Consider the following 15,804-nt stretch of genomic DNA (forward strand, 5'->3'; position numbering starts at 1 on the left):
AGCTTGTGAGCTAGGAACAAAGGGAAATAGTTTTGAGCCAAAAGGCTCGGGTGTTAAGGATTGCCGTTTATCATAACCAGCAGACAATCCTGTCCAGATAGAATCCTTCTGCGCAACGCCCAACCCATGGCCCATGGATATTGATGCGCCAAGATTTCATCAAAAAGGGATCCCCCAGTCTATGTCATCTTTCGATGGCGTTCCGAGGGGCCAGGGACCACTTCAAGTCGGGTGCGGATTAAAGGTTAGGCGATTTAGTTCTGGCCGGGAGCCTCCTTGGCCTCAACGGCGGCCTCCTCACCCATGGAGGTAAGGATGACGACGTCTAAGAACGGGGGGGTTAGGAGATATTCCGACACAGGAACTGTGGGCTACTCACTGGTGTCCTTCTCGTCAATCTTGAAGAGCTTGTTGATCTTGTCGCCAATCTCACCGTCGGGCATCTTGACGTCGTCCTTGGTGTCACCATCATCGTTCATGAGGGAAAGGAAGCCATCGTCGGAGATGTCGAGCTGTTGCGTTGCGCATCTTGGTTAGCTTTGCCTTCGGAAATGGCCGGGGTCAAAGCTCGCTCTTGGAGGGGGAGGGAGGGGTTGTTGTTCCCCCTCCCCTGTTGGGAGCGAGCGGGGCAAGGGTTCACGCACCAGCTGGAACTCGCGGCGGGTGACGTTGGGAACGTCCATGTTGTGGGTGGAAGGGCAAAGATCCTCGTACTTCTTGCCGGTGAAGATGTCGAGAGCGACGAGATGGACCTTGGCGTGACCGTGCTTGCCGGTCTTGGAGGTGGACATGTCGACAATCTTGCAAGGGCGGTTCTTGATCACGACAAACCCGTTCTTTCGCAGAGCAGAGCACTGCATGGGGTAGGTGAGCGAGGCACCGGCGTCGGCCGACTCGAAGGTAACATCATGGTGCTGTGGAGCAGGAAAACACGGCAATTAGCAAAATTCTCGACCCAAGATGACAGTGATGGCTGAGATGGAATAGCGCTCGCCGGCGATGGCCCGCTGATGGCTGGTGAAGGCAGCGTCGAGAGCAGTATTGTATCGTGGGGCACGAGTCACAATGCGGGGTGGACTTCGCCAGGCGAAAAATGGGCGCAAGGGCAGAAATTCGTGGGCGCGTGCGCCTGGACCTAGGAAAGCGCAAGAGACGGAATAGAACTCACATCGTCAGCCATTGTGAAGGGATTTGACAAGAAACCGAGGTCTTGAAGAAGAGAAAGGAGTGAGGGAGAGGAGGAAGGGATTGGATGGCTCGAAAAAAGTTGAGAGTGGGATGGAGAGAAGAAGAAAGAGGAAAGGGCCAAACTCGGGGAGAAGAGAGATGGAGGGGGCAAGAAAAGGTGCGAGGCCCTCGACGGAATTTTTTCTCGGCGCTGTGATTGGGCGTCAATGGGCGCGGCAGTGGACACGCTTTTGTAGGCTCTGGATGGATGGACGGACGGACTCTACCGATGGGATGCCAAAATTAATTAGGACTGGATCAACCTCTCTGCTCTTTGGCCGCTGAGTCTTTGCCTGTGTGTCTGCGTTTACAGGTGAGGGCGGGGAGGGGTCTGGAGCCTCGATGGAGCTCTCTCGCAGCCAGCCTGGAGGGCTGGAAGAGAGGGGTCCCTGTTTCCAGGGCATCTATCCGCTGGAACCATTGGCGGCGGAGTGGAGCGGAAGCCGCCTGAGCGAGCGTTAATTTGCCGCCCGGACAGTCAGCCCGGTCTTGTTCTTGTATGTACTTGATGTCGCCGGCCAGACCAGCTTCCGGCGGCGGGGTTGAACTGAAAGGTAAACATTGCCGGAGCCAGTCACACGGCGGGGTTATTCTGTACAGAGTAATTCCAACGTCAGGTAGACCTGAAAGAAAAAAACAAACCCACGGGCAGGGGATTCGGATTCGGATTGAAAATAGCAATTCAATGCCCTTGGCGGCAAACCCTTCAGCTCCGGATGCATCTGCCGTGCCTTGCTTGCTTGGTTAACCACAAAGGGTCACGAGAGAGTCCACATTCGAATGGATGGATGCTTCCTTGCTTTGCCAGTCCAAACAAACCAAGCACTCAAACACACAACGCACAACGACGGCGGCGGTCATCAAGGCGTCAAGGTCCGCAGGGGGTGTCCATTTACTAAACCTCATGCAACTGCAGCAGGTGCTCACGCGGGGAGCATTGCCTCCTGTCATCCTCGCTCCCCCTCCCTCCCTTCGCACAAAACCTGTCTCATCGATACCCGATGGATGCTCTCGTGGCGCGGGGTCACGCTCAGAATCATCCTTGAAATGCGCCGCGACTTGCAGCTTGCCTTCCGAGAAAACCCATCCCATTGCCGCGACAACGGATGTACATACTACCACGTACATGTAGTATTGCCATGGATGAGGGTCCCGCCCGCCTGCAAGACAAGCTGCAGCATCATTCATCATCCGCAGCGTCCGCGAAGCAGATGAAGCTTTCTCGTGGCGTCTCCATCTTTTTATGCTGCATCTCGGGTGTCAGTTCTTTGTGCGTGCGCTTAGAGAGACCCACTTGACCTGTGGCGCTTGTGGCGCTTTTCTGTGGCGGGCCTCGGAAGGCCGAGAACCTGCCGACCGACCTGGCCCATGGAGCTCAAGCCACACGAGGCAAGCTGGGGATGTGGCTCAACAACTCCTTAGTCTCTGTCCAATCACATGTCCTTTAAGCTGGCCGCTGACAGCCTCGCTTGCAAGCTGGCGACAAGCTGCTGACCCTTTTGCGCCCAGCACAGCCTTGCGTACTCATCTCACCCTTGGACTCGTCGACAGCCCTATCGATACCGATGAACAATGCCTTGGTCCTGAATCGAGTCCTTAGTTTCGTCGAATAAACCTCTCCTCTCCTGCCCGTCCTCATCGCCGCCGTTCCTCCGTCGCCATGTGGCTCGACCGACTGGCCGGAGGGCCGGCCAGCAACCCCGGACCCTCCACTCCCCAGCCCGGGAACAGAGCATATTCGCCGCTGCCCCGGAGGACTTCGAGTTCCTTGAGCCCATATGTCACATCCCAACGTGGCGGTGTCTCTCCCCGTGGCTCTTCGCTGTCCCTCGTCTCCAATGATTCCTCCTCATCCCTCCTATCCTCGTCGCGAAGACCGAACGGCTCCAACCTCAGGCAAACCTCCACCATCGAGACGGGACCAGACTCTCTTGAAGTATTAGAGACATTACTGGCCGGATTCTCGACAGACAGCGATTCAGCGACAAAGCAACAGACCATAAGCCAGGATGATATTGACTTCGAAGCGGACTTTGGAGGCCTATCGTTAAAGGAGCTAGCTGCGTCGCAAGCCCCTGAGCCGGCCACCTTCAACACGCGCAAGCCGCAAACTGCAGAAGAGAGTATGTTGTAGCTCTGCGACGGAGAAACATGGACTAAGATTGTTCCCCAGGCGAGAATGAACGATCCAAGCTTGAGGATCTTCATCGGTCAATAGAAGCATGTGACGACGTCCTCAACTCGGTCGAGATCAACCTGGCGAGTTTCCGCAATGATCTTGCTACAGTGTCGGCCGACATCGAGTCTCTACAAACCCGATCGACAGCTTTGAATAGGAGACTAGAGAATCGGAAACAGGTTGAAAAGGCTCTGGGACCCCTGGTTGAGGAGCTGAGCCTGTCTCCGGAGGTCATCTCAAAGATCTCTGAAGGGCACATCGACGAGACATGGGCCAAGATGCTCGCAGAGCTGGATCGGAAAACTGTTTCTTTCAAGAAGAAGTCTGAGACGAGGCCAAGTAAGGCGGCCAAGGATCTTGAACCGATCTTGGAGAAACTCACACTCAAGGTACGAATGCGACCCAATGCTCGTAGTATCCCTGCTGACCCAACTAGGCCATTGAGCGCATTCGCGACTTTATCGTCGCTCAGATCAAGGCTCTGCGATCGCCTCACATCAATGCGCAGATCATCCAACAACAGAATTTTCTTCGTTTCAAAGACCTGTTCACCTTTCTTCACAAGCATCATCCTACCCTTGCCAACGAGATCGCCTTGGCGTACATGAACACGATGCGATGGTACTACCTCAACCAGTTCACCCGGTATGAAAAGGCACTTGGCAAGATAAAACTACACATCCTGGATAAGAACGACACACTCGGCCACGAGGACATAACGCGCAAGGCCACCGTCCTCTCGAGCTCCCGGGCTCCAGGTCCACCCCATGACGCCTTCAACCTTGGCCGTCGCATCGACCTCCTCAAAACCAACAGTCAAGCCGCCTTGTCCTCGTACCTCGCCGAAGAGGATCAGTCGACACACTACCTCGAGGTCCCCTTCCGCAACTTTAACCTCGCTCTTATCGACAATGCCACTGCCGAATACACCTTCATGGCCACGTTTTTCTCACCCGCCTTGTCCTTTGGCCAGATCTCAAAGAACTTCAACTATGTCTTTGAACCCACCTTTGAACTCGGCCAGACCCTCTCCAGGTCTCTCGTCGGAGAATCCTACGACGCCCTCGGCTTGCTCCTCTGCATCCGCCTCAACCAGCACTTTGCCTTTGAGCTCCAGCGCCGCAAGGTCCCCGCTGTTGACGGCTACATCAACGCCACCACCATGCTCCTGTGGCCTCGCCTTCAGGTCATCATGGATCGTCATTGCGACTCGGTCCGCCACCTGACCAACGCTGTGCCCTCGAAACCCAATCGCGCAGACCAGGCAAAGCTGTCCGCTGCGCCTCACGTTGTGACGCAGCGCTTCGGCCAGTTGCTCCATGGTTTCCTAGCCCTCAGCGCTGATGCCGGTGACGATGGGCCCGTCGTTGCTAGCCTTCGTCGTCTGCGTTCCGAGGTGGAGACCTTCCTCGGTCGCCAGGCCGAGTCATACGGCGACAAGCGCAAGAGTGGGCGTTTCCTCTACAACAACTACTCTCTCATCCTCACCATCATCAGCGATGAGAGCGGGACACTGGCCGAGGAGCAACAGGAGCACTTTGAGGAGCTCAAGGCTCAATTCCAGGAGGCAGCCTAGAGGGTCTTTGTGATGTCTGGAGAGGGAAAAGACGGGTTAACAGGAGCATGAGGATTTGCGAACCCCATTGCTGATTTGAGCGTAATCATGGGAAGATATTTGTATGGCGTCTCGGTGAAGATGACGGGTCTTGTGCTAGACGGAGCTTGCCCCTTTTTTATTTATAAAAGTCTATGACCGTCCGGAATGAACACACACACTCACACACCCGTTTTGCCCAGATTCTATGCCACATTGTACCCCAACCCTAGCCAATCCCAAGAAGAAGAAGAAGAAGAAGAAGAAGAAGAAGAAGCAAAGTAGAAGTTGTACGGTCAACGAGACAAAGCTCGACCGTTTATCGAGAGAAGAAGGCCGCAGTTTGATGCATAATGGCGGGGTTGCGGCGAAGGTAAATAGCCAAAGCACCCACCATGAGAGCCATACCGATAGCCTTTGCTGGGCGCCGGTAAGACCACAGTGCCGACTTGACACGGTCTTGCATTTCCGCCCATTGGAGCTCCTGGAGCTGCTCCTCAAAGAGCTTCTCACCGTCTTCCATAGTCTGCTTCGCACAGGCCTCGACATCGCGGGCCGTCTTGAGAGCACTGGAATCTGATATCTGTCTCCAGTACCGAAGTGTTTCGGGGGATGACGTTCAAAGAGCTGTGCCGACTTGACCACGAGCTCGTCCAAGTCCATCTTGGAGGGAACCTTGCCAAGGATGACGTGTAGCATATCCGGCTCGTCGATCTCGAAGATCTCTCGCCGGCGGTCCAAGATGATTTGAGCAAATACGTATACGCTGAAGACGGGTTCCCGAGCTAGGAAAACGTCAAACAGACGGACGATGTCTCGATAACCCTCAATGTTGTGGGCATACATGGTTAGGGTGCCTGCGAGGGCATAGAAAGGCTCGACGCCCGAGAGGTGTCGTCGCAGCTTTGGATCGGCAGCGTGAAGGATGTCGGGAAGAAGGCGTAGTTGAGCGGTTGTTGGGCCCAGATTCGGCAGCATGAAGTCACGTATCCTCAGGACGGAGAGGCGGGCAAGCACACGAGCCCTCCATGGCGGTGCCAGCACCAGCAACAAGACCTGGGAGATATCGTGATAGCCTTGGAAATAGCACAAGTAAGGGTACCGACGGAGAACTTCGGTGATGAGGGAGGATAGCTCTGACTTGTGCAGACTCAACTCTGCATCGGACACATCTATCACCGCATTAGTCCCATGCTCTCGTTGTGATGCTCGGAGACACAAGAGGCGGATACATACTGTTTGGGTAGTAAATGAAAGAACGGTTGACGTCAAGCTGAACCTGATCCTCATCGCGATGACGAGGCAATTCTTTCCAGTCTGCAGAGGCATCTTGTGACGAGGCTAGATCCTCTTGGCAACTAGAAGGGGCATCGAGACCGAGCAATATGGGCCCTAGTAGACGTCGTGTAAGTATGGAGTACGGATACTAGGTAGGCAGTGGCTGGAGCCGGAAATAAGACAGACATACAGGCTTGCCTACGCAAGACATCCGACAGGAATCCACCTCTGGCCTCAGCCAGGGATCGCAGACGGCCAATGTCTTTCCATCTGCAGGCGTCGAGAATCTCGGCGGCTTTGGGATCCGACAAGGCATCGTCTTGGCTGCGGTCGTGGCTGGAGCCGGCATATGATCCCGATCTTGACCTGGAGTTGAGGGTGCTGCTGCTGGTGCGACTGATGGCGGCCGGAGTCTGGCGGCCGCTGACCGAGGGCGACGGCGATTGCGATTGCGCTGGGGGATCTCCTCGACGGGGATTGTCCATGGCTGGGTCCATCAGAGCATGAGCGGGCAAATGGTGTGTCAGGAAAAACAAAAGGTGGATGTGGACGGATGGGGGAGGGATATCGGACGGATGCAAAAATGAATGGACTGGAGCCAATTCACACCATGGCCGAGAGACAGAATGGTCTGGTCTGGCCTGGCTCAGATCCGATATAGGTAGTTTAGTCCCCCCTGCTTCAGAGTTTTCCTTCCTGCTTCCCTAAAACGAAATGAAATGTGACGAATCTGGGTTCTGCCGTTGATGAGCTTGGGCGTCGTCGCAAGGGGCCAGACAGAGAGTGATTCGTGTCACTTGCTATGTGAGTGAAGCACGAGAGTGTTGCAGAAGCTTCTCTTAGTGGCTGCCTTGGAAGGTTGATCCCTGCCCAGCTGATGCAAGCTAGCGGTAAGGTACGTACTTGCCCAGCTCCCACGTCGACTTTCTCTGCCACGACCACGATTTGTAGTTTCATTTGTTCATATCAGATGCATTCATGGATTCATCAATTGCTTCAACTCTAAATCTCATGTTCATTACGTACTTAGAGACACGATCAAGCCTATCGTCGATGCTCCCGCTGATAATGTGTGGCCTCCCACCTGCTTCAGCCACAACTCCTCCCTCATTTTAAAATGCGTCACGGATATCCGTCAATCGATGCGTCTCGGGGGTCGGGCTGATCGCAGCATGGGGGTGACGGGGGATTGGAAAAGTAATATGGAAGGCTAACTACCCATTTGGACAATCACACGGCCTAGGTGATTGGGCTGAGACATGCCCTGTTGCCTTTCTTTGCCTTGCGGCTTTCTAGACTCTGTATCCATTATAGAAGCCCTTTGTCTGGCGATCCAATCTTGTTACTATCTCCAAAGTTGCGGCGTTAGAATCCTAGCCCGATGGGTTTCGGCCCATGGCCTTCTGAGACAGCAAAGGCACTCTGAAGAATGACTGATATGTGCTTCATGTTCCCCGGTTCTAGAGTTGTCGGACGCAGCGAATCAGAAGAGACCTGCAAACCGGAAACATCGTGGGTCGCAGATCGCCAGCGGTCAATGCCCAAGCGCCCATCCACCCCCACAGACCTCTCCCACATTGTCTTGCCGCCTTACAGGTTGTTCAGCGACACTCGACCCCTTGGAGCTAAGGTAGTCTTCGCATTACAGAGAACGTCGTCGAATTGTTTCTCATGACCTGTCAGGTGTCAAGTCGGGAGGAGCAAAAACTCTCCTAGCTTGGCTTGGCAGAGTTGACAGCTCGCGTTACACAGGCGACCTCCATTCTGTTTCTGTTTTATAGCATGCCATCGAGAAAGGTAAAGCTGGCAGGAAAGCGTAGCGCCCTTGAGTCGTGCCTCTTGTTGGAGTCTCCAATGATGGTCTCGGATACGAGTCATTCGGCTAGCATCCCGTTCCTGGCGAGATATCAACTAGATGACGGACAATAGATCTAAAAGACTGGCGAAGTGACTATCGAACCCTTGCTGATGCTCGGCTCCACCAACTGGGCTACAGTTTGGATCTGGACCATGGTCATCTGGACCCGGCCCTGTTGCAACGATAGGATGGGGGTGCTGTGGGTTGCACAAGGTTGGCTGGCATGCCCTGGCCACACTGGTCTTCCTTCTCACCTTCCTCCAGGTTTCCAAGGCCTCTTGGTTCTTGAAATGCAGCCACCGGACCTCGCGAGGATGCACAGCAGATAGCCGCGCTCCTGTTGTTCCCACCAAGCGAGACCGGCTTCCACACGCCCGGCGCCGATACCCATAGGATAAACCATTGCTAACTACGACACTGCTGCTGTTTTATGTTTCATACAGATATCCTGATATAGATAGAGCTAGGAGATGCCACAGTAAAGATGCGATGGTGACTTACTCTCGGCTTCAGCTCACAACACCAGATTGCGGCAACCAACAGTCTTACCACTCAGGGAGCGTGCCTCCTGCGACGCCAAAGACAACCGAGACCAGGGGAAAAAGCACAAAAGCCGTGACCAGAGCCGACAGACGTCATCACGAGAGAAGCCACAACCTTGGCGAGGCAAGTCGGTGTGACAGCAGGACATGCATGTTCTGCGGGAGAGTGACAAGAAGCAAATGCGTTGGTTGGCCTGGAGAGACCGGTCAATGACGGCAAGGACATTTCACAGCCTCTCTGGGGTCGGGTGGCAGATCCGGTATTCCGATCTCGGCAGATACGGGCTTCGATTGCCTGTTTATACCCATAGTTAGTTAAATAGGTTGCTAAGAATAGTTGTACATTCTATCCGTGGGAGTGCGGTGTAAGATACCGGTCCAACGCGAGCAACGTTTCTCAGAACACCAACTACCTGTCGAAGCACAAACGGTTCCAGGTTTGACCAAGGACAAGCAGACCTTGCTACTGACACAGGGTGAGACGTGCGTGAAGGCATGCTGCATGAAGGGATTGTAGGATCCGATCACCTCCACGACAGCAGGGGTTGCGAACGATGCTCACAGCTGCGCGACTGACTGGGGCTCAATCCGCCCAAGGAGCGCATCCCCCAGCTACCAAGGTCCTGGTTCTTGGGCATCCATTCGGGGGATTCGAAAGCAGGCTGCGATGTGCACCTTGATCAGCTTGTAGGAGCAGGCTGCCGGCTGGCTGACTGCTTGCAGAGTAATGACGCGTTCCATAAGGTCATCCATAATGTGCACTGCGTCTTGTTCTGGACACCGAGAAGCTGGTGTTTGTGGATGGTCCGGTTGTCCAGTCGAAATCTTCCGAGGCTAGATGATGCTGCTCCCTTGTGAGCTCGGGTATCGGATCGTCACGGTATCTACGGGGAACGGGAAAGCTGGCAGGGATCTAGGGTTGAATTTGGAAGGTGCACAAGAGGATTCTTCAGCCGCAGCGCAGCGGTCTTTGTGGTATGATGGACGTTTGGTGTGTTTGCTAGGTAGGTGGTGGTTGAGGATCCATCTCGCGGTTGGGGGTTAGGCTTTGTGGGTGTGCAATCTTGGTGGTGCAAGCTGGTGCAAGCCTCAGTGGAGGCAGCTCTCCACCGCCCTTGGTGCACCACAGGTACTTCGGCGCCACGTCGCAGGTACACCAATGTTTCATTGTGAATTTGAGTGCAATGGATCCATCCATCCATGGGTTGGGGAGCATCAAGAGGACCGAAGCACCAAGCCTCCAAGGGAACTTGCAGCCAGCCAGCCAGCCCGCCTTTCAGCACGTTCCTCGAACTGCCTGGCCTCTCTGCCTGCCCGCCCGCTATTGTCACCGAGGGTGCGCTGTACTCGGTACCTTCCTAACCCGTGGACGGCGGGTGCTGTCGGGCGCTAGAATCTGAGGTGCCTCTAAATCTCACACTTCCCGCCCATCCACAACCTCTCTCAGCAGTATCAGGCCTCAGACAAACTGCAATCCTTCCATCACGTTTTCGTTTCTAGTGGCAGTATCATCCATACCGCGAGCGTCGTCACCCGGTTGATTCTGTGCCTGCCTCCGCGGGTGTTCTATCCAACGACAGCCACAGCCGCCCTGATCAATAATCGTGACTGGAGCGAGCGCCCTCAGCTGGCCCAGGTCGATCAACCTTTAAAAGCGAGACTTGTTGGCCTTTCAGAGTCATCTGGAGCCGAACAGAACAGCAACAACATCGACCGAGCTCTTTTACTCGGCACACCCCTTTCTTCTACTTGGCAGAAACTTTATTCTAGGAAAAACATTGGGTCTGGTCTGAGATTCTTCGGCCTCTCTAAACCAGCCCAGGCCAGCACCACGCATTGTCCTGGATCGACACGTCGGCCTTGCTATCAGCTGGTTCTGACTTCGACTTGTTCCCAGTCGCTGGATCCCGGGTACCAGCTGTGAACCAGTTGTCCTGCAGGTTGCCTTGGGCCTGCCCATACCCTGTCCGCGCCTGTCCAGATCCTCCGAGCTCTGTCCGGGAGCAACTCACGCCCCTCCGCCCCTCTTGCTTGGTCAAGGCACCCAGCTTATTCGAGTTTCGTCGAGGCCATCAAGTGTTGTTGGCGTGCTTAGACCAGTGCCACCTCACCTTATCCCTCTAGAGGACCACACCAGCCCGAACTAGGCCAGGCAAGCGCCGTGTGAACGAGCCGCCAAAGGCCGACATTCACCTCGTCTCGTCCAAGCCGTCGTTACTTAGATGCTCGTTACTCCCACCCAGTAACGCAGTGTTGGGGGCGACTTGCATGCCCCGCGTGGCCTACTTCTCTACCAGCAGCCTTCTCTCCGCCTTCGGACTCTCTACCCATCACCGACGCTCTTCATCTCGCTCCTCTGGCCACCGCCCTTTCTTCAGTTTCTTAGCCCCTTGATGCCATGAAGCGGCCAGCATGGCTTTCCAGAGCAGTGTTCTCAGAGATGGCGAGTGGGTGACAGAGACGGTCAACTTCCAAGATGCCCTGAAGGCCTCCACCGCGCCCAAGACCAATCCCAAGCCCCGTGCCGAACCTCCTGTCTGTGGTCTTCTAACTAGAACCCTAATCGAGAGCCCCGTTGTCCACTGGGTTCTTCCCGTCTGGATACGATCCCGTTCTCACAATGATGTTGCTTTTGTCGGCGTAAGTCTTGTCTCCTTGTGCGAATCTTGCGACAACTTTAAATGTTCTGAACTCTGGGGCTGGTGCTTTTGTTGCTAAACCTAGACGTTCAATCTCGCTCTCGCCTAGAGGCATTGTGTGTGCTCACTGTTTGGAGTGGCCCTCGTGGTCGAAAGTTGAACACCATGTGTTGAGATGTCCCGCCCTTCTGCTGTTTACATTTACCCTGATGGACTGTCACTAATGGAAACAGGATCACTTTGTTCAAATCAGTGAGCTTCGCGACGATGGACAAGCCCATGAGGTCATAAGAAAAGCCGACTTCGGCTCCAGAATCCGAAATGCCCTTGTTCTCGGAACACCCCCTGAGGGCGGCCCCGATGGTACAGCTTCCAGCGTTATCAAGACCGAAGACGCCGATATCCTCATGCAAGATGCCCCGAAGCCACATGAAGGGAATGCCCGTCAGCCGCTTCCTCCCCAACTTCTCGTATTGATCCTCGAATCCTCTGATATGGTATTCCTCTTCGTTCGCGAGCTCCCGGATCATACTCTCGAATTCGTCACCACCAAGTATGAAAGCCCTAGGAACCTCAAGTACCTGGGATACCACTTCATCATCAACCCATCTTCGCGCTACATAGCTGCTGGCTCTGCCGAGGGTGCATTCATCATATACGAGCTAGAAACGTTAGCGAACATGAGCACTCAGTACCAGCTCCAAGGATATTATCAACCTGTCAAAAAACTCAAGGTCCGAATTGCCGATGGAATCATTCACAAGTTGGAGTTTCTGTATCCGCGACCTGAGGATGACTACCACATCATCCTCCTTATCATCATCGTCCGGCGTGAGGCGATCCGGGGGTCTCACATTTCCCGAATGGTGGTGTATGATTGGGAGGCCAGCGATGATGTTGAGGGAATTCTCAAACTAGAGAAGGCGGGAACGCCACTTCCAAAGGAACATCGGATGCCACTAATGATCATACCTTTGAGAATCAATACTGCTTTCATCGCTGTCTCCGAACATGCCATTGGGATTGTCAAGAACGCCTTTACAGGGCAGACCTCGTTTGACACTCTGGAAACGCACTCTCCCAGCCAGACCAACTTGCATCATGGAGCTGCCGGCCCCCTTTGGACTGCCTGGGCAAGACCCTTCCGCCTCAACAAGTACTTTGAAAAGACGGACATCATCTATCTGGCACGCGAAGACGGCGTCATTGCCCATATCGAGCTCGACTCAGCAAACCTTCTTCCGTCAGTGACCACCGTTGGGACGATCAGCACGAATATCTCCACCGCCTTTACAACGGCCTATGATGTCTTCTCAGACGTGTTCATTATTGGTGGCGAATCAGGCCCAGGGGGCATCTGGAAGGTAAACTGACTTAATAGGAGCCCCCTGATCGCAGGCGACTGACCTTGTACAACAGCTTGCCGCTCGAAGTGACCCCCAGCAAGTAAGCACGATCGCCAACTGGTCACCCGTTGTCGACATGGCCACGACAGACGGAAACGATTCTTGGACAGATGGGGTGGCACGCCAGGATCGTTCGGGTAGATCTAAACTGTCGCCGATTCTTTCTCAAAAGCCGGATCGAATTTTCTGCACCTCGGGCCGTGGGCCCCGGTCCAGCTTAACGGAGCTGAGATGGGGCATTCAAGCCAGAATCGGACTAGAATTTGACTACGACCAGGTTGTCCGCCAGTCATGGATGTTCCCCGTGGAGAGTCAAGGAGAGCGAGGCTTTTATGCCATCCTCTCAATGCCACATTCTTCTGATGTCCTTCACTTTCCTGCTAATCTCAGCAATGCCAGCGCTTTGTCCTCGGAGGTCTCACCCTTTGATACCAACTCGCGAACGATATCAGTTTGCCAAAACGACCAAGGAACAATTGTACAGGTCACAGAGACATCCACTAGCCTGGTTGCCCCCTCACAAAGGCAGGTACTCTCCTTGTTTCCAGCACTCTTATAATCTACATGTGAGATCCGCAAGGGATGGCTAACCAACTTCAGCTCCCGGCATACACACGGCGATGTTTGCGGACTCGATTCTTTGGTTGCAGATAACGCATGTTGCGAGAATGATATCGTCGTCATCTCCTCGCATAACGGCCAAGCATCACGTCTGGATGTCCTACGGATCGACCAGATGAATGTGACAGAAGTTGCCTCGGTAGACACAGCTGGAGAGGTTACTTGTCTTTCTCTGTTCACCCTCTTAGGCGACACATATATCGTAGTAGGCTCCGTTATCGACGGTACACCATGGATTTTCAACTATACTCTAGATGGCCAAGAGGTTAGAAGCCACAGTATGGAGTCACATTGCGGTATTGTCCCCGTGTTGGATTGCAGTGTTGCCCACGGAAACTAATTGGTTCTTAGAATATGATGCTCAGCAGCTCCAGTTCCGAATGGAGGCTTTCACAAGCATCTCGGCAGTCAATGATGGCCCAAACAAGACCATACTCGTATTCGGAACCAGGAGCGGTCACCTAGTCACCGTTCGAATCTCAAACGATGGGATTGAGGATATTTCGATGACTGTTGAGCAGCTTGGCCTGGCACCTACGAAGGTGTCTCCTGCTTCAGGTCCCTTTGCCGGAGGCCCTGCCTTCTTCGTCTGCTGTGACAACAGTCTATGGGTGATGACGGGCTTTTCGGATCAAGAGACCAAGTTCAAGACAAAGAACCTTATCTGGCCAACTGATTCCAGTGATCCATCCCTGCCAGCGCCGCCCATTCACGCAGTCTATTGCCTCGCAGACAGCCTTTCCAACTATCCTCAACACATGTCTTTGATGTTGCTGGCTGGAACACGGATCCTTCTCGTGGATATCTGGCCTCACGTCGGCCCCGTTCCCCGCAGCATTCCCCTTGACGGAACACCGGTGCGAGTCATCTACTCCCAGACCTGGAAGTGCTTGGTGGTGGCGCACTTTGATGAGGAAGATCGCTCGACCCTTTCCTTCATCGACCCTGACTCAGGGGCCACGATTTCGAGTGCTTCCGACAAGAACAAGAAACCATCTCAGCACATCTCTGGGCTAGGCCATGCAGGAGACAAGATCTTCGGCTTGAACGAATGGCTTTATGTCAAGGATGGCAAGACCTTCCCGTTCCTCATCGTGACCACGCAACAAGGCCGCTTGATGATTGTATCTGTGAAAGAAAAGAAGGTTGAGACGGAGAACGGGCCATCAAGGGAGTTGCAATATTGGACCCGGTACAAGAAGAAGGGCTTTTCAGCACCAGTCTACTCGGCTGTGGGAGACGCTGTGGGCCTCCTGTTTTGCGTCGGTGATACCTTGCACTGGGAGGTTCTCGACCTCGCTGAAAAGAGGCTGAAGCCGATGAAAGAGTTCCGGTTAGACTCTCCTGCCATGTCACTGCGTGTGGAGGGGAGCAAAGTCTTTGCCTTGACAGCGATGCATTCCATGCTGGTCATCGACCTCCACGTTGAATCCGAGCACGCGGAGGCCTCCCTCATCCATTGTGATCAGGTTGTGCGGCACACGTCTCATATGGTTGAGATGGGGGATTCAGAGGATCAGCTTGGCGAGTGGCCACTGAATCTCCTCTCGACCAGCCAGGCAGACTTTGCCGGAGTTTGGGTTCCTCGGGGCCAACGGAACAGGGAATTCGAGGTAGTCGTCTCTGGAAAGTTGCCCACGTCGATAAGGAGATTCCAGCGCGGGCACACACGCCCATTTTGGGTGGCTGCGAACCGCCAGCGGCAATACAACACCCTCTTCAGTACGGTTGACCAGGCCGAGGTGTTGGGCGTGTCCCTCGATGGCTCGCTACAGCACTTTGCACTAATAGGCCTCGATCTGTGGAGATTCTTACGCCTTCTTCAGAACCTGGCAAAGCACGACAAAGACATCTGCCCCTTTGAGCCCGGCAACGACTCAAAGAAGAAGAGGGATGAGGATGAGGACATGTATTTGGATCTCGAGCCTCAGATGGTTCCGGACAAGATGCACGTTGACGGCGATGTGCTGAAGCGCTGCTTTGACCGACGCGCCTTGGAAACGCTGGTTTCCATGGGGGATGGCTTGGATTTGTTTTGCGAGTATCTAGATGGCATCGATGAAGGAAAACACACAGAGGCGTTCCGAACTGACGGGGAAGATGGACATGAGAAGTATCTCGAGCTGGGCTACGAGATCTTGGAGCATGTTTTAGCGCCAGTTATCTGAAGCTTGAATATATGGGCGTTTGGAGCCAGGATTTAAGGCTTTAATGCTGAGTTGGAGCTGTGCACTGAAGGGAATCTGCTACTAAGTGTATGAGGCAGTGTAGCCAGTCACAAGATGGAAAGAATAAAATGATGTCTGGGGATCACGTTGTATTAAAAAGAGTTTTGTCAATATTATTAAGGGACTCAAAATTAGTCGCCTATACTCGCGAATCAAAGCAGGATAGCAATCACCCCTTGCTTCTTGGTGATGCTATATCATGGAGTTGTCAGGCTCTTGAGAGGTGATGTTG

At 54.0% G+C, this 15,804-nt stretch overlaps 4 protein-coding genes across 4 annotated transcripts; 2 read left to right on the plus strand and 2 right to left on the minus strand.

Annotated features, from left to right (window-relative positions):
• Positions 1 to 254: 254 nt before the first annotated feature.
• On the minus strand, positions 255 to 1,180 carry MRS44_014556 (uncharacterized protein; the record flags this gene model as incomplete). Its single annotated transcript, XM_046271445.2, has 4 exons — positions 255 to 325; positions 380 to 512; positions 645 to 914; positions 1,169 to 1,180. 4 exons carry the CDS (start codon positions 1,178 to 1,180, stop codon positions 255 to 257), a joined length of 486 nt encoding a protein of 161 aa, XP_046127318.2.
• Positions 1,181 to 2,887: 1,707 nt separating this feature from the next.
• Positions 2,888 to 4,982, plus strand: MRS44_014557 (uncharacterized protein; the record flags this gene model as incomplete). The annotated part of the gene is made up of 3 exons (XM_046277288.2): positions 2,888 to 3,350; positions 3,401 to 3,795; positions 3,843 to 4,982. The coding sequence occupies 3 exons, from the start codon at positions 2,888 to 2,890 to the stop codon at positions 4,980 to 4,982; spliced, it is 1,998 nt and encodes a 665-aa protein (XP_046127316.1).
• Positions 4,983 to 5,319: 337 nt separating this feature from the next.
• Positions 5,320 to 6,763, minus strand: MRS44_014558 (uncharacterized protein; the record flags this gene model as incomplete). Its single annotated transcript, XM_065618459.1, has 4 exons — positions 5,320 to 5,576; positions 5,618 to 6,172; positions 6,237 to 6,392; positions 6,469 to 6,763. The coding sequence occupies 4 exons, from the start codon at positions 6,761 to 6,763 to the stop codon at positions 5,320 to 5,322; spliced, it is 1,263 nt and encodes a 420-aa protein (XP_065474531.1).
• Positions 6,764 to 11,090: 4,327 nt separating this feature from the next.
• Positions 11,091 to 15,512, plus strand: MRS44_014559 (uncharacterized protein; the record flags this gene model as incomplete). The annotated part of the gene is made up of 5 exons (XM_046271426.1): positions 11,091 to 11,318; positions 11,551 to 12,681; positions 12,737 to 13,252; positions 13,295 to 13,640; positions 13,696 to 15,512. The coding sequence occupies 5 exons, from the start codon at positions 11,091 to 11,093 to the stop codon at positions 15,510 to 15,512; spliced, it is 4,038 nt and encodes a 1,345-aa protein (XP_046127314.1).
• Positions 15,513 to 15,804: the final 292 nt, after the last annotated feature.

The sequence above is a fragment of the Fusarium solani genome (genome assembly GCF_023522795.1).
Source record: "Fusarium solani strain SB1 chromosome Unknown bctg00000010, whole genome shotgun sequence".
NCBI classification, from domain to species: Eukaryota; Fungi; Ascomycota; class Sordariomycetes; order Hypocreales; family Nectriaceae; genus Fusarium; species Fusarium solani.